General features: G+C 43.9%; 1 protein-coding gene across 1 annotated transcript in view; it reads right to left on the bottom strand.

The window, feature by feature from the left end:
- pola1 (polymerase (DNA directed), alpha 1) overlaps positions 1-23,680 on the bottom strand; it is a 206,249-nt gene that overhangs the window by 33,642 nt on the left and 148,927 nt on the right. Inside the window, exon 36 of the mRNA XM_084326141.1 lies at positions 594-690. Within this exon, the coding sequence (XP_084182267.1) occupies positions 594-690 (97 nt within the window). The remainder of the gene's footprint in view (positions 1-593; positions 691-23,680) is intronic.

Genomic DNA, 23,680 nt, shown 5'->3' with positions numbered 1-23,680 from the left:
AATGTCCTTACACCCCCCCCCCCCCCCCCCCCCCCAAACAGCCAATTCCCATGCTCCGCTGGCTTCGTATGATTTGTGTGTGTACATGACATGTGTCTATGTGTGTGTGTGTGTGTGTGTATAAGCATTGGTGAGTATTGTACGTGCAGCATATGTAAAAGGTATATGTAAAAGGCATTGATTGCTAATACCATGTTTTGTTTGTGTGTGTGTTTGTGTGTGTGTGTGTGTAATTGTCAGGATACGAACATATTGACTTCAGTCAGAGCTCCAGTACATTGATTTAAATTCTGACATGAATACCAAAAAAAAGTTAATAAAAACAGACAAAAGTCATTCAGTAATCTTCAAATATCATTATGCAGATCTAAGAGAGAGTGAGTGTGAGTGGGGGAGAGAGAGAGAGAGAGAGAGAGAGAGAGAGAGAGAGAGAGAGAGAGAGAGAGAGAGAGAGAGAGAGAGAGAGAGAGTGAGAGAGAGAGAGAGAGTGAGGGAGTGTGTGCGTGTGAATGAGGACGAGAGTGAGTGAGTGTGAGGGAGAGAGATTGAGTGTGAGAGGGAGGGAGGGAGAGAGAGAGAGATAGAGATCTTACTTTTCTCATCAATCTGCAGTACTTTGGCGACAGCGTGATCCCAGTCAAATATGTATCTGTAGAAGGACAGCTGGTTGTACAGGGCCTTCTCCGAGTACTGTAGAGAGAAAACACACGATTAGTACAGTACTACTACCTCTACACTCCTCTACAAGACCATCTCCTCTCCAAGACCATCTCCTTTCCTCTCCTCTCCAAGACCATCTCCTCTCCTCTCCAAGATCATCTCCTCTCCAAGACTATCTCCCCCCTCTCCTCTCCTCACCAAGACCATCTCCTCTCCATGACTATCTCCACTCCATGACTATCTCCTCTCCAAGACCATCTCCTCTCCAAGACCATCTCCTCTCCAAGACCATCTCCTCTCTAAGACCATCTCCTCTCCAAGACCATCTCCTCTCCAAGGCCATCTCCTCTCCAAGACTATCTCCTCTCCAAGACTATCTCCTCTCCAAGACTATCTCCTCTCCAAGACCATCTCCTCTCCTAGACCATCTCCTCTCCAAGACCATCTCCTCTCCATGACCATCTCCTCTCCAAGACTATCTCCTCTCCAAGGCCATCCCCTCTCCAAGACTATCTCCTCTCCAAGACCATCTCCTCACCAAGACCATCTCCTCTCCAAGACTATCTCCTCTCCTCTCCTCTCCTCTCAGAGAACACACACATGATTAATATGATACTACTGTAACACAAGAAGACACTGTACAGGGATGCACAAAATATCGACAACCAATATCGCTATCGGCCAATCATAGAGATTAAAAAAATAAATAATAAAATGCATCTGATGAGCAGAACTGGCCAGATATATGGCAGGACATATCTGTGTCAGCCTAATGATAGTGATTTGTTTTTAATATTTATCTGCATTGGTCTGATGAGCAGAACTGGGAAGATGTGAACAACCCATTATTATTTCTGTCTGCATCCGTTTCATCTCTTGTCACAGGGGTTTGTTTAGGTACAGTACAAGAGCATTGAAATAGAGAAAGAAAAACAATATTATTTATATGGACCAACGTTTTCATATTTCATCCCAAGAAACGCATAATTTGACGACAAACATACCCTCAGATACACAAACATACTCTCAGATACACAAACATACTCTCAGATACACACAAATATACTCACACACAAATATACTCAGATACATAAATATACTAATGTTTTGTTTTACCCCCCTTTTCTCTTCTCGCTCGTTCTAGTCTCTCCTCTCCTCTCCGAGACCATCTCCTCTCCAAGACCATCTCCTGTCCAAGACCATCTCCTCTCCAAGGCCATCTCCTCTCCAAGACCATCTCCTCTCCAAGGCCATCTCCTCTCCAAGACCATCTCCTCTCCAAGACCATCTCCTCTCCAAGACTATCACCTCTCCAAGGCCATCTCCTCTCCGAGACCATCTCCTGTCCAAGACCATCTCCTCTCAAAGACCATCTCCTGTGCTCACCAAGACCATCTCCTCTCAAAGACCATCTCCCGTGCTCACCAAGACCATCTCCTCTCCGAGACCATCTCCTGTCCAAGACCATCTCCTCTCAAAGACCATCTCCTGTGCTCACCAAGACCATCTCCTCTCAAAGACCATCTCCTGTGCTCACCAAGACCATCTCCTCTCAATGACCATCTCCTCTCCGAGACCATCTCCTCTGAATGACCATCTCCTCTCCGAGACCATCTCCTCTCCAAGACTATCCCCTTTCCTCTCCAAGACTATCTGTCTATGTTCTCCATCAGTCTCGTTATTTGCAAATCGTAATAAGACTTGTAAATATGTTAATTATTGTTAGATAGTGCTGGCTGAATAATTTCCCTTGCTGTTTAAATAACTACAGTTGTGTCGGAGGGGAGTGGCTAAGTACTTTCTGTCTCAGGCGTTGGAGACATGCAGAAAGCTACCAACTCCATTCAGAGACAACGGACATGGACCCAGTACTTTGTTGGTGGTGTGAAAATATGCAGACAAACATTAATATCGTTGGAACCATTTGTGTTCAATTGTATCCGAATCAGGAGATTATCTATCTCTGTCAAAATTGAAAGTGTATCTCTCCGTCGCATAAAAGCTGGCTGGCAGTGCGCATAAGGCATATAATAAAGGCATAACTGTTAATTATTGAATTTATCTAACGAACGCATCTATTTCAGTCGCAAGTCAGACAGGCTCGCACTGCTTGCTCATAACTGAGTAAGCAGTGCGATCTTGGGCGCAGAGGCGGCTCCGTCACTGACTGAGGGCACCGCACACACACCAACTCCGATACAGAGTGCGGGCAGCGCACACATGAACACGTCAAAAACCTCACCATTATTCATCTTTCCCTTACTGTTTCAGTAGCATGACCAAGGGTGCACACCTGGGAGTTCTACGTTCATTTATACCATCATATATACATTTATTCACTCACCATTTCCACGAGACCTTCACCACTGCATTCAGTCTAGTGTTTTTGATTTAACGTTCCGCTGTGATCACTTTATCCTCTAACAGAATAATCACCGCTTTTGTCATTGTCTTGTTTTTTTTTGTGATACAAAAGCCTCTGTTCCTCTCCTTCCTTTAATGGAAACCCTGTGTGAGGATTTAGTTAAACTGTAATATGATGAGCTGGTTTGGTATACACGCCCCCCATACCGATCCCACAACACGCAAGGGCCCCCCTCCCCCGGGTCGAACCGCCGGAACGATGGCCCCTCCCCCTGGCATTCCCCCCCACTGAACTCAGCCTGCCCACCTCTGTACCTCCCATGTCACCGATATCACTATATACATTTATGAAAAAATAAAACTGACAACACAATAAGAAAAAATGAAATAAAAATAAAAGCGGTTAGCACTTTTTCCCCCGTTCGTGGTTTGGAGGGGAATCAGCTCTCCTATTGGAGAAGCCCCGCCCCTAGTGGCGGAGATACCCCCCCAATGGAGATTCTCCAAGCCTCTCTTCATGTCCAACATTTTTTAATTCTTGTCCTTCACAATTGTCCATGTGCACATTCAAAGCAACTGCTATTCTAACATAACTCAGAAAAAGAAAAAAACTAAAGACAATTGGCACTTCCCAGGTTTTTACCCCCGTTGGCGGGCTGGAGGGATAAGGCTCTCTTGGAGAGGGCCCTCCTATAACGACGGAGATGTCCCCAATGGGGATTCTCCAATGCCCCTATTATTGTCCAACATTTTACTTGAATTTTTATCTTTCATATGATAGTACAGTTCCAGAGCTCCCGGTCAGGTCTCCGAATGCGTTTCCTCGTGTTCCCCGTCGTCTTAGTTGTGCGTCATGTGTGTTAGTGTCTTCAGTTTAGTCTAGTACGTGATATTTATATTATATGTCCCGAATCAAGACCCAATTTTCAGTGGTTTGTGTGTTACTTGTAGCGTGTCTCGAGTAGGGGTGTAAAGGTACACGTATCCGTACTGAACCGTTTCAGTGTGTACCGTACCGAACGAATACAACGGTATGTTAACCACTAACGGCCGCCTACCGGGGGCTGTTTTTTTCCACAGTCTAATATAATAAAAAAAAAAATTACAAGTCGATTATTAATTTCAATATAGAATATTAGTTGACAGCCCTACACGTACAATTAGTTACTGCACACTACCTCACCCTGACTGGAACATGGAAAGCCAAACTTTCACCCACTGTACCGAAAACCCGTACTGAACCGTGACTTCAAAACCGAGGTACGTACCGTACCGTGGTTTTTGTGTACCGTTACACCCCTAGTCATAACATCTATTCATTATCAAATAATATGCATATGTGGTATTGAATCCTGGTCGGTGTGTGTCACCTCAGTGCTCAAGTCCTGTTTGGTGTGTGAGATCTCGTTATTCGAATCCTGGCTGGTCTGGTTGATCTCGGTGCTCGAATCCCGGTTGGTGTGTGTGGCCTCAATGCTCGCATCTTGGCCGGTCTGGGCGACCTCCGTGCTTGCATCTCGGATGGTCCGGTTGACCTCGGTGCCCGAGTCCTGGTTGGTCCGGGTATATCCATCGTCTCTTTGTCCTTCTTTTGGGGGCCATTTGTTTTATTTCTTTTGAATTAGCCTCCATGCTCCTCTGAATATTCTGTATTGCATCGAGTCCAGTCTGCGTGTTGGTTTGCATGTTAGCATCGTTAGCGCTCTGTATTGCTTCTAGCCTGATCCGAATGCTAGCTTGCATATTCATCGTGTTAGCTTCCATGTTAGCTTGTAGCTACGTCTCCAGCCAGGCCTCTCTGTGGTCTAACGTTATGTTAGCTTGTTTTACTTGCTGCGTCATCCCCTCGTGTTGTACCTTTCCCTTCGTATTTTCTTTGTCGGGGGTCATTCTTCTCACTTCTCCTCAAGTTTTGTGCACTGGGTCTTGTCATCGTTCTTTTATCTTCGAGTTGTTACTTTTTAATCGTGTTTTATACATTTTTATTGCCTTTCTTGAATTTTGGACCGGGAGCTCTGTTCTGCAGCTGCTCACCTGCTCCTCGCCAAACCGGAAGTCCCAACTTTTGCGTTTTTTTATAGCACTTTATTGTAAATCATCCCTCAGGGCAAATAGACTTTGTTTAAATCAATTTCTAGGAATTGTGTGCCTTAATTTTATTTAAACAAAACATGAAACAAGTATATAGGCTACTGTAGGCTTACTGAACAGATACTTAATAATTAATTGACAGAAGCATCATACGGATCCCCAATGGTTTGATTACCCTTTCATGTTTCATGTCAAGGAAAATATATTGTTCGATATTTATCACGCTTTTCAGAGGCATGCTGCTGTGTATACATGTCCGTTCTATACAGGTGCAGCTCAATAAATTAGAATATTGTGGAAAAGTCTATATATTTAGCTGTATTGATGCAGTCATTTGTGCAAAAGGAGCCCCAACCAAGTACTGCGTGAACATACATGAACATACTTTTCAGAAGGCAGACATTTCAATATGCAAAAGAAAAATACATCTATTTTTTATTGGTGATACAGATTTTTGGGCTTTCATGAGCTGTAAGACAATCATCCAAAAATTTAAACAAATAAAGGCTTGAAATATTTCACTTTGTGTGTAATGAATCTATAATATACGAGAGTTTCGCTTTTTGAATTGAATTACTGAAATAAAATAACTTTTCCACGATATTCTAATTTATCGAGCTGCACCTGTATACCGTGCACTTTCATTAACTGCCAAAAACGAGTACATTCGTTTTTGGCGCCCATGCGCTGAATGCCAAAAACGAGTATATTCGTTTTATGTTTTTTATTATGATACTAAACAGTCCCCCTGACCTTCTGTATGGATTTTGTAAAACTGTGATGACGATCGAATCCCGATAGGTGGCAGTCTTTGAGTAAATCTTTTAGCAAGGGGATGGCACTTGATCAAGCAGCGGCTTCTTGTCTCGCCAGAAATGGCAAATCAACTATTATTTGCATACTCATGTTCAGTCTATTCGCCCAGTATATTCAAATCTCACCGCCAGGCCAAGCCAGGCGCATGATTCACAAAAGACGCTATATCTCGCTTCCTAGAAAATGTTCATGTATTTTTGGGAAATGGCCACTATTTAGGGCTGGGGTTGCGCAGGAACAGATGTTTGTAGAAACAAATGGTTTGTTCCCTGTTGGGAGTATAAATATATCTTCTCATCTCAGACTATCTCTCCTCCGAGACGATCTACTCTCAGTGACCATCTCCTCTCCTCTCAGTGACCATCTCCTCTCCTCTCAGTGACCATCTCCTCTCCTCAGTGACCATCTTCTTCTCTCCTCTGTGACCATCTCCTCTCCTCTCAGTGACCATCTCCTCTCCTCTCAGTGACCATCTCCTCTCCTCTCTGTGACCACCTCCTCCTCTCCTCTGAGACGATCTCCTCTCTTCTCCTATCTCCTCTCCTCTGAGACGATCCCCTCTCCTCTCAGTGACCATCTCCTCTCCTCTCAGTGACCATCTCCTCTGTGACCATCTCCTCTCTTCTCCCATCTCCTCTGAGACGATCTCCTCTCCTCTCAGTGACCATCTCCTCATCTCCTCTCCTCTGTCTGACATAATGAAGCCAGAAAACAAATTAGCTTGCTTTGTTAATCTTCGCTGCAATTAACTGGAGCCACATGACAGCCTGTGAGAGCGAGAGCGAGATAGAGAGCGAGATAGAGAGGGGATGGAGTGGTAGGAGGGAGAGATAAAGAGACAGAGAGAGAGAGAGAGAGAGAGAGAGAGAGAGAGAGAGAGAGAGAGAGAGAGAGAAGAGATGGAGACACAGAGAGAGAGAGAGAGAGAGAGAGAGAGAGAGAGAGAGAGAGAGAGAGAGAGAGAGAGAGAGAGAGAGAGAGAGAGAGAGAGAGAGAGAGAGACATAGGAAAGAGAGACAGACAGAGAAAGGGGATCAGGCCTGAAACACCCTCCCTCATAATAGTTTGTTGTGATAAGGCATTGTGAGAGAGGCAAGCGAACGGCAGAGGCTGTCAATTTGATTAGCCATTATACTGCATGTTTAATTGCAGTTACTGGCTCGTCATTCCTCTGCTCTGCTGGAGAGGCCACGCTGCGCCCGACCCCACACTGCCATCAGGTGTGTTCAGAGAGCCTCATCATCATCACCACCACTAGGAACGAGCCTCTGACAATATTCACCAGCCTGTCTGTGTGTCTGTGATGCCAGTCGGCATGCGGCACAATTGTAATTTCAGTTTCAAACGCGGCCACGTAATGAAGTGGTAGAAGTATCTAACGCAACTAGCCTTTGCGAATGGACTCCGTGTGTGTCTGTATATGTGTGTGTGTTGTCTGTGTGTGTATACGTGTTGACTGTGTGCGTTGTCTGTGTTTGTGTGTAGTCTGTGTTGTTTGTGTGTGTATGTATGTGTTGTTTCTGTGTGTGTAGTTTCTGTGTGTGTAGTTTCTGTGTGTATGTGTTGTTTCTGTGTGTGTGTGTGTGTGTGTGTGTGTGTGTGTGTGTGTGTGTGTGTGTGTGTGTGTGTGTGTGTGTGTGTGTGTGTGTGTGTGTGTGTGTGTGTGTGTGTGTAATGGCTTTCTATGGCAGCCCACATGGCACCACAGCTGTTGACCGGCGATGTGCTGGCTGGTCAACAACCAAACCATGCACATCCCATAATGGAGCCTCGGTTACGGTTGCCAAGGTTGAGCTAGCTGGGTCGGCACAAACAACACACTCTCTTAAAATAAAAACACACAATGTGGACTAATACTGATAATAATACTGATGGTGGGCTGGGAGGGGCCACAGAGGGATTGATTGACAGGTGTGGGGAAGGCGTGGCTAAAATGTTTATTGAATTTAGAGTCTCTCTCCCTCCCACTCTCTCTCCACCCCTCTCTCTCTCTCCCTCTCTCTCTCTCTCCCTCTCTCTCTCTCCCTCCATCTACCTCTCTCACTCTCTCTCTCTCTACCTCTCTCTTTCCTCTCTCTCTCAGCAGCTTTGTTCTTCACCGACATCATTTCAATTTGCACCACAAATCTGGAGCATTTTCAGCCTGGCTGCCTGAGCAGCCAACCAGCTGTGAAATTGCCTCTCATGAGTGTAGGGACACCACCCCCCCCCCCCCCCACACGCTTCCACCCCCCACCACCCCATGGTCTCCTAAACCCTCCTAACAGCTACTGACCGACCCCCGCCACCTCCACATACAGACACACATTTATAATCCACCAATTAAATCATACATATAGTATCATAAGTTGGACATGTTTTTTGAGGTTCAACATGGTTTAAGTGGACCTAACCTCTTAACTCATTCTGCGCCAAACCCGAGATCGTTTGGGTTTAGAATCCAAGCGTTGAGCGCCAAACCAGAGATAGTTCGGGTAATTTTTTCCAATTTTCCCATATTTTCTTTTTTTTATCTTTTTCCCCCTCCTTTTTTCCTCCGATTTTCTCCCATCCCAATGTTAGTCGTTATGCCAATTCCCAATCCCCTTCCTGGTCGCTGTGCACTTACCCCCCACAGTCGGTCTGGGAGAGTGGAGGCTATGACGTGCTTCCTCCGACACACGTCTAGCCAATCAACCGCTTCTTTTCACCTGGCAGCGCGGACTCTCACTGAGAGCGTGTAACGTGAGGAAGGATCACACTACCGCCCTTAGATCCTATCCGCGCTTAGCAGGCGCCCCGACCAAACTGTAGGAGTCGCTGTTTACAACGACCCGGACCCACCCCGCCAGCTTCTCCCACCCTCTAATACTGCTAATTGTATTAGTGTGAACGGCCAGCCAAGCTGGTGACAACCCCGGAGCTGTGAGCTGGATTCGAACAGGCGAATCCAGCGTCTCCGGGGTTGGTGACGAACGCAATATCCGCTACGCCACCTGACCGCCCTTCAATTTTCCCATTCTAAACACTTGTGCGAACCTGCCTGTGTCTCCCTGGCACCGCTGCCTACGTTAAAATTGCAATGACGATCGAATCCCAACAGGTGGCAGTATCGCCTACCTTTTGAACTGGGTCTCTCAGTTGTCTATCAGTGCCTCAGTGCCTCGGGCTGCAGGAATGCCCTCTCCCTCAAAGTGAGCAGCACAGCCATCTGTCGCCGATTTGCTCGCCTGAAACCTATTGTTTTCCGTATTCTAGCCAGGCCCAATGCACACCGGTAATGGCGATCGTGATGGAACTACTGGGATTATTCATTTTGGAGTACCTTCTGACAAAGGTAAGGTCTATTTTAAGTCTATCTTACCGAACCTAAAACATGCTTTTGGTAACAATCGCAGCTTCGTAAAACGACCCCCCCCCCCCCCCCTTGATGACTTTGTGTGGAAACATCTATATGGTATATACCTTTGATTTGGAAATAATATAGGTTTCAGGCGAGCAACCCGAACGATTTGCGCATATTCATATAATACGTCATACATCTATCTCACAATCTAGAAAACGAGACTGGATTATTTTGAAACGGGGCGATGTTTAGCGTGAAATAGCGCACAAACAAAAGTATGTAGAAATGAACTGGTTTGTCCCCGTTGGACTATAAATAGTGCCTGTCAAATGAGCCATACTATCGTCTCCATAGATATAATATAGAATATACGATGGGTCCGCAAACATCGTGCGCTGGCGCCAGGGAGTAAAGATGGGAAAACAGCGTGGCAGTCAATGAGTTAAGCATCGGAAGGCTCACGCACTCTCATGCACTTTGTGCTCGTCTGCCGGCTCTGGGCTGCATTTTTCACTGATCATCCAATACACCGGTCGAAAGTTGAATTTTCCGCCTTTCGATCGCCACCACACTCAACCTATTGCGTGCTTCGGGTCTCGAGTTACAAGATGAAATATCCGGCGAGCATCGTGGTTACTTGACAGGCCGCTCCGTCAAGTGACCACATCCGACAGTACACGGTCCCGAAATGACCAGTCACCGCTGATGGCGAAAATGATTGACCACCGTTGTAGCCAACAAGCGTCTGCTCCGAAAGCGATCCCAGATGGGCGGGTGAGAGTGGGGGAAGGTGATCAGACATAAGACTTCAGGCTTTGGAAGCATTATTGTAACTGAGGGGTACAATTCCCTGACTGTATTGAGAGTATGGTATTATTAAACCACTACTTAGTTAGTTATGTACTTTAATTACTGGCCATACAGTACATGATATATCTGGTGAACACCCACACAAGAATACGGCAATGACAAAGAAAGTTCTAGTTAGAGGTATTTATTATTATTAGAGCAGCAACGGTAGGTTACAGATTGAGAATTATAATTGCGCTTGTAAGGCGAAGAACACTTAAAGTAGGTCAAGAGCGTAAGTCCATGAGAATAGTAAGATGGGTATAACTGACGCCACCTGTAGCATAGTAATTGCATAAGGCACACTCGTAGTCAGCTGGAGACACTAGGGGGGTTCCCTCCGGTTGTAAGCCGGCAGGGTAGAGGAATGTTCGGGAGCAAAGTCTGGATCAACGCGGAATAACGAGGCTCCAGATACAGGAGCCAGTGCAGTACTCCCTTGGTCCTTAGACAAAGCAACAGCTATAATCCAGTATGCACGACGGCATGGATGAAAGCTAGCCAGCCTCTGGTCCTAGAGGCGGGCTCGAGGGTGCTCCTCACAGGGGTAGATCCCACACGACAGTGGGGTAGACGGTTCTCTGCTCCAGCAGCCACGGTACCAAAGCAATATAATCCAGCCGGAAAAGGCTCTGCATTCGCCGGTGTAGGTTCTCCGGTGTACATATCCAACGGTTCTCGTCTAGGACTCCTCGGGTGGTGGCGCGAGTTTAGGCCGCCCAGCCTGGATAAGTGCACTAGCTATAGGTACGACGAACCGGTGGTAATGCTGGTCACTGTAGAACGGTAGCCGCACAATACACTATAAATAATAGACTATTACTTCACAATAGAATAAGTCGAACTCGACGATACGGCGTTAAACTCTGACACTTTAGCTATATATTCGCACGCGGTTCTCAAGGCTCTATTCAGGGGCAAAGAGGCCCACTTCACGGCACGTTGTATCGTGGTGAAGGCTTCAACGTTTAGGATACTCTACTGCTGTATCCACCTGCGACGTATTTATACGTAAGGTGAATAATCTAGTGCCAACCTCAGTTCTGTCTCGTATTACTGCGCAAACCTGGACATGTTGAGACATGCCTTGGCGTTGTCTTTGAACTTGCCATTGGGGGTATGGCCGTTGGCGCCTAGGGGTCGCTGTCCAATAGGAGAACGAGTATTATGGTCTGGTTTGTACCTAGGTAAAGGGATATTCCGTGTATATATACAAAGAATATACAAGGGATATCAAACGATATACAAATATTATACATGGGATCTCAAGCAATAAATATATATATTCGGTTTAATCTGACCCTTTGTAACAATTATGTTTTCCAGCTCCTACCCTTCTGGAACTTAAAAACAGGCATCTGGCAACCAGTAAACAGAAATGTGAGTACACACAACTTTCACTTCAGTGTGTTCAAACCTCTGTTACTCTATTTCATTAGCACTCAAAGTGATTTTTACTTTATTCCGTTAGCAACTTCAGAATGTTACCTTTCAAAAGAGATCAAACTCATGCATGTGCTATAAGTATAAAGTATAATAAATCGCAAATTACTTTGGGTATGCAATCATCAAAAACAAAACACACTTCCCTTTGCCTTAAAGCTTAACCTTGTGTGTGAGAGAGATAGATAGAGAAAGAGAGAGAAAAAGAAAGGAGAGAGAGAGAGAGAGGAGAGAGAAATAACAAAGAAAAGGGAGAGAGAAAGAGAGATAAGAGAGAGGTTGAGAGAGAGAACATAGAGAAAGAAAGGGGAGAGAGAGAAAGCGAGAAATAACATCGAGAAAGGGGAGAGAGAAAGAGAGATAAGAGAGAGAGAACATAGAGAGAAAGGGGAGAGAGAGAGAGATCGAAAAAGAGAGATAGGGAGAAAGAGAGAACAGTGACAGAGGAATGAATGAATAGCAGGAGAAAGAAAGAGACAGCAAGAGAAGGACATAAAGCATATAAATGGGGCCAGCTCACCAGAGCACACAGCAGCTTGCACCACACAATACGAGCACCTCCCTTCTGTTACTTACTGTAGGCCACAGACACACACACACACACACACACACACCACACTGACCACTAGAGAACATTTGTACCTGTTCTCTCTAAGTGGCACCACTGTAGCAGTTCATGAAAAGGCATAGAGCCATTCAGGAATGCGTGTGCTATAATACCAGCTCTGTGTGTGGTATCAATAATACAGACCTATAATGTACTACGTCCTATTGAACGCAGAGTTTTATCTCTCTCCACCCGTCTCTCTCCACCTCTGTCTCGCTCTACCTGCCTCTCCACCCCTCTCTCCCCAGTCCCCACCTCTCTCTCAGCTGTAGAAACAGAGTGATGCAGATAGAGAGAGAGAGAGAGAGAGAGGGAGAGAGAAACAAACAAACGCACATCCTCGTTCCTCCGTCACCACCCCCTGCCCGCACCGCGCAGCACTTTTAGCGGGCACGAGGCGCTCACCGCCGGGTTGTAGTCGCCGAGCCGATCAGCTTCACAAGACATGGTAATGAGTCAATATATGTAAATCTTTACTAGGCAAACACGCAGCGAAACAAAGGCGTTTAACTGCCGCGCGCGCCCCGCCAAGCCGCAGACGATTCAGCCGCCGTAATTTCTCCCCATTGAAAGGCATAATTGCCCGCTATCTGAAGACATTCATGCTCAATTTTTGAAATTAATTTCAATTGGGGGGAAATGTAGAAATGTCAGCTCCAGTGAAAGGGATTTGATTTCAATTATCCTCGCTCAAAGGACTGTGATTTACAAATACACTTAAGCAAAATTATGACAAGAATTTTTGTTCGGCGAAATTCAGTGTTTAAAGAGCTATTAGACGATAATGGGACGGCTTTGAGCCGGCGGTGAATGCAGCCGTCTCTCTCTGAAAGGCACTCAATTATCCCTGATTGCTCCCACTATAATGTAGCAAATAGAGATACCCGCTATTGCCGTAATTTGTGTGAAAATTAACATGCTACAATTTCCACCCGAGGGGGAGGAGAGGCGGGAGGAAAAGAGAGGCTCTAATGGGCGTCTGAACGTACGTCAATAAAACTAGAGACGGGGGGGGATAGAGAGAGAGAGAGAGAGAGAGAGAGAGAGAGAGGGATGAGTGCAAGAACTAGAGGGAGGGGAAGAGAAAGAAAGACAACGGGGGGAGAGAGAAGAGAGAGGGAGAGATAGAAAGAACGAGTGTAAGAGCTAAAGGGAGAGGAAGAGAAAGAAACAGTGGGGGAGGGAGAGAAGGAGAGAGAGAAGAGGAGAGATAGAGAAGAGAGAAAGAGAGGAGAGAAGAGAGAAGAGAGGAGAGAGATGGCGAGAAAGAGAGAGGAGAGAAAGAGAGAGGAGAGAAATAGGAGAGAAAGAGAGAGGAGAGAAAGAGGAGAGAGGAGAGAGAAGAGAGAAAGAGAGAGTGAGAAAGAAAGAGACCCAGGAGACATTATTTTGTGAGACAGAGGGAAAATAGCCTATTTGAGATAAGCGGTGAAGGGAGGGAAGAGAGAAATTAAATTTACTGAAAATATTACAAATTGCACCTGTGCATTTCTCCCCCAAATTACCAACCAATCAACGTAGAGTGGCTATTACTCTCCCATTACATGAGATCAGATCAAGCTCTGAATCTGTCCAGAGAGAGAGAGAGAGAGAGAGAGAGAGAGAGAGAGAGAGAGAGAGAGAGAGGAGAGGAAGGGAGAGAGAGAGCGAGAGAGAATAGAGAGACAGAGAGGATAGAGAGACAGAGAGGAGAGAGAGCGAAGAGGGAGATAATGGAGGGGGGTTGACAGGAGGGAAGAGAAAGAGAGAGAGAGAGGGAGAGAGATGGACAGAGAGAGATAGAGACATTCTCACAGGTGTGTCGATTCAATCACCTCGTCGATTAGTCCTGGGACCGTTAATCCACCAAGGATTTCTTTAGTCAAGGACAGAAGACAGAGGACAGAAGACGGAAGATAAAAGATAGAGGACAGAAGTTAGACAAAAGATAGACACAAGACGGAAGATAAAAGATAGACAGAAGATAGAGGACAGAAGATAGACGGAAGATAGAGGACAGAAGATAGAGGATAAAAGATAGATAAAAGATAGACATAAGACAGAAGATGGGACAGAAGATAGAAGATAGAGGCTAAAGATAGAGGATAGAAGATAGGACAGAAGATAGACAGAAGATAGAAGATAGAGGCTAAAGATAGAGGATAGAAGATAGGACAGAAGATAGACAGAAGATAGAGGACATGACAAAATATAGGTCAGAAGACAGGAGAGAGGACAGCCCTAAATCAAAGCCCCCAAGAGAATTGAGGCTGTTCACAACGCTGACCACAAGGGCAAGGACGATACGCTATTTTAACCCCTTAACTCAATCAGTGCCAGCTATTAGACTGGGCCTGCTGTAGTTAGGCCAGCTTTCCATTACAACTTTTCACTGTGCGTCACGTTGTTTGTAGAGCTAAATCTATATTTTATATTATAGCTATGTATCCAATATCATTGTCAATTGACAGTAAGAACCTTCCGTTCAAGATTCATAAAATAAATTTTTTTCCTCATCAATACGTTCCCGTTTTATACCGTGGTGAATATGAGTGTTATATCGGAATGATCTGGGATCATTCCTGCAAGGCTATTTATAAGGCGCTAAGCTAATAACGTTAAATCCATTGGGGTTTCGTCCCTACACACGACAAAATCCAAATGCATATGATCGGTATTATGTTCCATCATGAATGCATGAAAGTGGGGGGCGGGGGGAAGTCGTTTCTGATTAATTGATTGCCAATAACGGCATTCGTTATTACCACAACATAGGCTGATCTGGGGGATGGCTATTAAATCCTTGCACGATCAAGCTGAAATGGACGTCAAATTGCTCTTACCTTTGGCCGGTTGGATTCCAAAAAGAATTTTCCAATTATTTGATCGCCATCTGGTAGATCATATGTCCATTGGCCCATGCCATAATCCTTTACTGCATAATGAATTCGGCATCCCAAAAAGTATTCCATGCGATCGAGTTAAGTCCTCGCTTCAGACTAACAGAAAAGTCCACCCGGAAAGATTTCAGTGTGACACCTGGTCTGCAACAGGGGTTACTGCATTCTTGAGACAGCGCCACTACCAGGATCTGGCTGGTACTGCACCTTCGGACTCCCAATATGCCTTTTCCAGGCAAAATACAGCTCTGTGACAGTAAATATGATATTAATATCGAGGGCTGGCACCCAACGGTTGTCGGGCAAACACGTAATATTACGTGGTTGGCCCCGAATGAGTTAACAGTGCTGCAAATTTAGCATAAAATGCCTTGTCGATTGCATACACATCCTGATGTCCTGGTAGGCGGTCAGCTGGGTGCAGGAAATCCTCGTCTTTGACTCGTAATTAAAAGATACAAATAATGTTCAGTCGGTGTCACTTGCTGTTGGGTGAAGTTCCCATTTAATTCAAATATTTTACGTAATACATGGTTGCTGAGCCAAACAATAGTTTATAGAAAATGATATTAATAATAGTGAAAACGAGCGAGGGTACGTGCGTTAAAAACCATGAGACCTCTCCGTCACCCATACCTTGATTGCGATATCCTACACCTGTGCCTATATCCAAAACCCATGCGCTCCACGCCGCCACCCAGTGATAAACTTAACCAACTTCACCTTACAGACATGGCACAAAAACAATCAAATAGCTGCTACACAAAGGAATTAGCTATTTATTTATTAGACTTTATACTTATAGCACATGCATGAGTCTGGTAACATTCTGGAGTTTCTTACACAATAAAGATGAATCACTTTGAGTGCTAATATAATAGAGAAACAGAGGTTTGAACAGACTGAAATTTAATATTTGCTCCTTAATTTTGTGTTGACTCGTTGCCAGATGCCTGTTTTTGGGTTCCAGCCGAGAGGTAGGGGCTGGAACACATAAGTTCCATAGCCTGAAGTCTTAGTCATACAGATCCAATGTTTATAAAAAAAATCCCACGGAAAATTGGTGTTTTACAAAAGGTTTTTGTAATGTGTGTACTGCAATAATTCAGTGTGATTATCCAAAATGGCCGTCCACTTCCATTCATTCAGATGCGTGAGTCAAAACAAAGAACTTGGTCTTCTTCTGCCCCCTTCTCTTTGCAATCAGTGCTCGTCTGGGATCACTTTCGGAGCAGACGCAGCGCTCCTTGGCTACAATGGTGGTCAATAATCTTCGCCATCAGCGGTGACTGGTCCGTTCAGGACCGTTTACAACCGGCTTGTCAAATGACGCTCGCCGGATATTTCATCTTGTAACTCGAGACCCGAAGCATGCAGGTTGAGTGTGGTGACGATCGAAAGGTGGCAAATTCAACTTTCAAACAATGTATTGAATGATCGGTAGAAACGCAGCCCAGAGCCGACAGACGAGAGCAAAGTGCAGCGCACATTAACCTCTTTAGCGGACCGCAGATGACATCAAGTCATAAATCCATGTTTACAGACTGTATGGATTCATGTTGCATTTTTTATTCAAATGTAGCCAAGAGTAAAGACCCTAACCATGTCACAATAGCAGTCATAGTGTATATTTTCAGCAATATGTTTGTTTACCAAAAGGTTAAAGTGTTATTAGTGAGATTTTAGTTCATGGTCTTAACACATTAATTGCCAAGAACGAGTTAACTCGTTATTGCCCGCCATGCGAATATCGCCAAAAACGAGTTAACTCGTTTTTATGATCGCCATTTCTTTTATTCGCTATATCTATTCATAATTCATGGCTGCAGTCTCTGGAGACCCTGGTGAATGTGTCTGAGCTGGCAGACTGTCAACACCGCCCTCTACTGCCTTGCGGAGCTATTGCACTTAATTGGAAACGGTCTGGTGTGTTTTCTGAGCCGATCTGAGCCGTGGGGGCGGGGTTTAAATACTTGGGCAAGGCAGGCCTTTACAACGATGGCATGGAACACTAACCCCGCCCGCCCGTTCATGTGTAACGCTCTGTAATGTCGGGGACAGGATCGCTGCGGATAACTGGAATGGTGATCAAATAATTGGATAATTTTTTTTGCATTACATCAGAGACCAGGTAAGGACTCTATATATCCAATATTGCGTTGATCTGATATTTATTTCCCCCGCGATCGAAGCTGTGTGTGTGGACTCTGTGTATGCCGTTTACCGTTGGTGGCGGTCGAAGCAACATTTCATACACGAGGAGACATAATACCAATAATCTAGCGTTGATTTCAGGATGATTAGATAATCAGCCGAAAAATGACAACGTGATAACTGGATTACAGTCAAATGCCTTTTTCTCATCCTTCATGGGATTTACTCAGAATCACCCAAACCATACTCATATTCAAAACGGTATAAAACAGAAATGTACAAATATTCAAAACGGTATAAAACAGAAATGTACAAACGAAAAAACAATGTTTTTTGCATGTTGACCAGAAGCAACTCACAGACAGTCGACGGCGTTATTAGATCCATAGCTATAATATAAAATATAGTTTTAGGACTCTCAAGTTTGGCATTCTAAAACTATATCCATTGAATAAAGACCTGGCGCTGAAGAGGGATCAGCGCCCCCTGCTGCTAGCGGTCAATGTGTTAATAATATAGCGAAAATCCGCCATTTTGAATTAGCGAAATTCCACCAGTTGTAGTCATACGAGTAGTGGGCACCCAGAGCTCTCAAATTACTTCCCGATTATAATTTTTTATTTCTCTTATTTCTCAGGATTATATACCACAAAACTGAACGTTATTGGCCTAGATTGGAGCGCAGGTAGTTTGTCTACCTTCTGTGAACATTTAGCAACCATCAGATTCAAAATGGCGGACCTGTGGCAAAAATAAAAAGCTGACTGTATTTACAGTAGATTTCATTCTCGGTTCTTCCTGCACGCCTGGTGATACTAAATCCAAATTGAACTCCGTCATTGGAACGAGTAGATTTGGCCCGATCCATAGATGTGCAACATGGCTATAATAAGGTAATTTATAGGCCTGCTATTCTATTTTTTTTATTTTTTTATTTATTTTAAACTTTTTCTCCTCCTGTTTTTCTGTGTTTTTCTCCCATCCCAATTTTAGTCGTCATGCCAATTCCCCCCTCCCCTTCCTGGTCATTGCTCGCATGTGCCCCCCACTGGTCGGTCTAGGGAGGGTTGATAGATACTATCACATGTCCCCTCCGATACATGCGGAGTCAGCCAGCGCGGACTCTCATTGGTGAGGTGTAACGTGTGGGAGGCTCACACTACCCTCACCATCTCCCTTCCTCGCTGTGCAGGCGTCCTGATCGACCTGTAGGAGTCGCTGTTTACAAAGACCAGATCACCACCCACTGGCTTCCCTCCCGCTGACTCTGCCAATTGAGCCAGTATGACGGCCGGCCAAGCCGGAGGCAACGCTGACAGCCGGATTCGATACCAGTGTCTCGCCGCCATGCTATTCTATAATAATATTTCAAATTGCATGTGTCCGGATGGCAGAATTCAGTACTGTATCTACAAAACCTCTGTTTAATCATCTTCCCTTTATTAATTTCCTTCGATTTTTTGTACACATGATCTCAAGAAGGTACTGAACGAGGTCAGTGGCAGTTTTTCATGTCTGATAATTTTTTGCATGGTGTTATTCACCATCAAAGAAAAATCATAATTTATATTCTCCTTTGTTTAATCACAATTTACTCAAGCCTAGTAACAGACACAATATTTCTGACACTGGGAATACATTCCCTGAGATCCATAGATGTTCCTACTTAGGCATAAGAGATTTTCCCCACACTAAATCAGACAACTAAATATAACTTCACAGGTACATATAATAAAATACACCAAGATCTAAATAGATCGTTGAGCCTTCCTAACTCATTAACTCATAATCAAATTAAAATGAACATACTACCTAGGATAAATTTTGTTAGCTGAATGCTCCCCCTCCTCCTCCAATAGACCACTGGCGCAAGACACAAACTATGATATCTAATTTTTTTTGGAATAACAAACGCCCAAGAATCAAAAGAACTACCACTCAACGTAGGAAACAGGATGGGGGTTTAGCAATCCCTGATTTGAAGTTATACTTCTGGTCCTTTTCGCCAAGACCCGTGATGAGCTGGTTTGACCATGAAATTGCTGTGTCATGGCGCTCCTTAGATGCAGCAGCGGTCTCACCACAAAGACTGCAAGATGTAGTATACTCCACTATTCATATATCAAAATGCCAATTACGATATGGACCAATCATATCCCACGTAATTCAAACATGGCGTAATGTACAGAGGTCTTGTGCTGTCAAATGCCCATGGCACATCGACTCTCCAACTTTTCATAACCAACATCTACTTGTTGGGCACAAACCTGTTAATATGCCTCAATGGGAGAGGAGGGGAGTTCATACTCTGGGGAATATATATGATAAAAACGGCCTTCGAGCGTTTCAGGACCTAAGAGATTTTTATGATCTCCCTGGCGTATAATTTTTCCTCTACTTGCAACTAAGGTTGGCGCTCAGGGCGCATGGGGTAATGTGGGCTCAAGCATTACACGCACACCCTTTTATTAAACGTATTAGGGACTGAACAAACTCAAGAGGATTTGTCTCCGATTTTTATACACTCTTAATCAAATCCACATATAAAAAATTATCATTGTATACAGTATGGCGAGGGGACATCCTAGAATTAGACTGGGATGATATTTGGACAAATGTTACATTAGCAAATACATTTTAATTATATCCATAGGACGTATCTCACACCTAGGAAGCTGTTTGCTATGGGACTGGTGACCGACTCTCGGTGCACTTTGTGCGCTCTGAGGGCCACTGGCAATTATATGCACACGTTTTGGGACTACCCACCAGTAGCTTGTTTCTGGAAATCCATAACTAAACTTTCAAACATATGTAACTTAACCTCGTTTCTGGGCCCCGACCGTTGAGTGCCAAAAACAACGTTTTACATTTCTGGGTAGTTTTTCCTTTTTTTCGATATTTCTATTCATTATCCATCCAGGGAGCCTGTTGTTGCCATAGGGAATGCGTCTGAGGTCGCCAAAGTGCAATACCGGCCGCATCCAGCTAGACGGCGGTATAGAGCACCCTTTGAACCTTGTATCTTGGCCTGTGCAACGGTCAAATGTCACCGGGCTCACTTTTCTAATCATTCTGGCGGGCGTTACCGCAGCCAAGAAGCTGGTAGCCATGAGGTGGAAAGAACCTGAGAAGCTCACAACGATTAATTGGTCTCCGACACTACTGGATGTAATTTATATGGAAATCTCTACTGCATGTGTAATTGGAGTGGGATTGAGCTGTGGGTCGCAGCGGCAGAGAAAATTAAGGCCACTATCTAGCAGCGGAGCGGGGTTGGGGTGTTGGTCCTGGGGGAGGAAATGTCTAATGTATTTTGTGGTGTTTGTAGTAATATAATTTGTAAAAATGTTTAGGTAACATTTATTATTTTTGTTGTTCTACTGTCATTCTATTGTCATTATTGTTCTTATTATTATTGCCTAGTGTTGTTCTGTTTATTATTATTCTTGTATTATGTGTTGTCATGTTTTGTTTTATCCATGTAAAAAAGAGAAAGAAAATAAAAGAAAATGTATCAAAAAAGAAAGAAATGGATGCGGTCTGGCAGACACTTTTATCATAATGTAATGTGATGCAAGCTAGGTAGCACCACCCAGAGAAAATTGCAGTCACAGTCAACTAAAAAGGCACCTCTTCAAACAATATCTAAAATAAAATAAAAGTACTTCTTCCTGTCTTTTACTATAATGTACCTATACTACTATGCTACTATACTTATACTACTACCTATGATGCTAATATGTCTATATACTACTATGGACTCTAGTTGACGAACAATGCCACGCACTGTCACTTTGGATAGAGTCGCTTTGGATAAAGGCGTCAGCTAAACAACTAAATTACAAAATGTAAATGGAGAGAGCTTACAAAAGAAAGAGGAAAAAAATATATGTAAGCTATGGATGAGGTATGGATGGGGACTGAGAGAGAGGGGGAGAAAGAGAGAGAGGCTTGTGCATAAATGTGCATATACTCACACATACCATAAATGCACCCCCCAAACAGAATGGTTCATATTCAGTCTCTTTCAGCAGAATGATGATGAGTAGGACAATGACTTTATCATTGTGTGTGAGTGAGTGAGTATGAGAGTGTATGAGAGTGAGTGAGTGAGTGAGTGAGTGAGTGAGTGAGTGAGTGAGTGAGTGAGTGAGTGAGTGAGTGAGTGAGTGAGTGAGTGAGTGAGTGAGTGAGTGAGTGAGTGAGTGTGTGAGAGTGAGAATGTCAGAGAATGATTTTAAACAGTACCTGTAACAGATATAGGTGAGGAGACTAGCTCCGCCTGGGCAACACACACACTAGTTCATTTGATTCAAGTGTGTGTGTGTGTGTGTGTGGGGGGGGGCATGTGTCCTGTGTTCGCTGTATACGCAGGGCTGTACGTAAACCTTTTTTGCACATAGCACTGGTGCTACAGAGGTTGATAGTTTTGTAGCAAGTATAAAACGTGTTATATTTGTAACAGTCACAAATGTGCCTATTGTATTTGTGTTATTTAGTTGCAGTGCCATGTTTGGCTGTCATTTTCATGCTGACAAGTTGACGTCACACAGCCAGACACGTTACGTGTAAGGAATTATGGGACTTGGTGTTGGGTGTATGGACTCTACTAGGGGTGGGAATCACCAGTTTCATCACGATACGATATCGATTCTTTGGACAACGATACGATATTTGCCGATATCTGCCACGATACGATACGATGCAGGTGCCTGCAATCGATATGAGACGATATCATAAGCCGATTTAACACAATCAGTAACATTTAGATCAACTCAAAAAAGGCAACGGAAATATCATTTGAAATTTTTTCAGACTCTTCCAGACTTTTAAAGGAAAAACAAAAGTGCCACGTTTTGATATATTGAGCTTTAAACTTTAAAGTATTTTTTTTTGGAACTCACAACACGCAACCTAAATCCCCTTCCTCTCCCAAACCGTTCCTGCAATTGTTTTATGTTGCATGATGATCATGAACACATTTATTATGTATTGTATTTTTTATGTTTAAATATCAACATTATCTGTCCACCCTCAGTACATTTACTATCAATATAATATACTCGTCTGACTTCATCTGATCTTTCCAAACACACACACACACACAGAAGGGAGAATGCCTGCCTTGGAAGGTCATAAGAGAAAGTCGATGACAATTACACCCGGCTTCACCAACGTGTGGAGAGGCCATCTTAACTCTGACTAACCTTACTGTCATGCACTTGTCCTAATAAACTAACCTACACTGTAACACGCAACACTTGATGAACATTGTTACTCAGCTGATAGAGTTGTACCCTTCTTACTGTCTTGTCGTACAGAACTTGTAAGTCGCTTTGGATAAAAGCGTCAGCTAAATGACTAAATGTAAATGTAAATGTAACTCGCCAAAATCACAGCTGCGATGCCTAGAATGAGATACGTCACTCATTGACAAACATTAACACGCGTTACAGTTGACCTAATTTGCATAAAGACGCCTGTCCAGCTCATTATAATGCGAGGGCCGTGTGGAAATAGAGGTTCGGCATTGCCCCGTATTCAACAGGTAGCGAGGAAGCGATTTGCGACGGATCAAAATTAGATTCGATTCAAATGTTATTGTCATCACACTATATACCTATAGTGGAATAGACTATTAATATTCCATATTTATACCATCTTGTTGCGCGCTCCTGGCCACCTGCCGCAGCGCACGCACGGTATAGTCTACGTGCGTAAAGAATGAATGCAGTAGGCTTATATTATTCCAATGACTTGTTTTATTAGGAGATCACAGATATTGCCTGCCATAGTAGTCATTTCTACTACATCACAGTACACATCTTAGCATTACATCTCCACAGAGTCCGGTCGGCGCACAGTACACCCGACTCTGGCGGCCTTAAGATGTATAGGGCAGAGCATATAGTATCTACTAAATCCTAATGAAACAAGTAATTAGAATAATATAAGCAGACTGTTCATTCATTAGACACGTAGGCTATACAGTGTGCGTTTGTGCGCTGAACAGGTGGCCAGGAGCGTGCAACAAGACGGTATAAATATGGAATATTAATACAGTCTATTCCACTATAGATATATCCACGCGATTAGCTTTAGTTCTTATTTATTTATCCACTGTCATTTGCAGTGTTGATGTAGTGCTATTATTTATTTTCTGACATCACATGCGTCGTTGAGGCATGACTGTAAATGTAATACGTAATTTTTTTGCATACAAAGTCATATTTATTTAAATTATGATTAATTAATTCCAAGGAGGCCTGTAGAGTTGACATGAACGAAATCACAACGATTCCTCTCAAATGTCAAAGGGCTCACTTTTCTTTGTCGGGCCAGTTTAGCGGTTCTCCCGGTTACATTGAATCGCATCAAATATCCCTGATCCATATGTTGTGGTGGGTTATGCCGTGGATCAAATGGAAACGGCAACGTTTATAGTAGAATTGACGTATAAGGCTATTACTCAGCCCTTCGGGAATTACC

This window comes from Notolepis coatsorum, assembly GCF_963971535.1.
Source record: "Notolepis coatsorum genome assembly, chromosome: 12".
In the NCBI taxonomy this organism is placed as follows: Eukaryota; Metazoa; Chordata; class Actinopteri; order Aulopiformes; family Paralepididae; genus Notolepis; species Notolepis coatsorum.
Note: the sequence above shows the minus strand (reverse complement) of the source record. Positions and strands in the feature narration are given on the sequence as shown.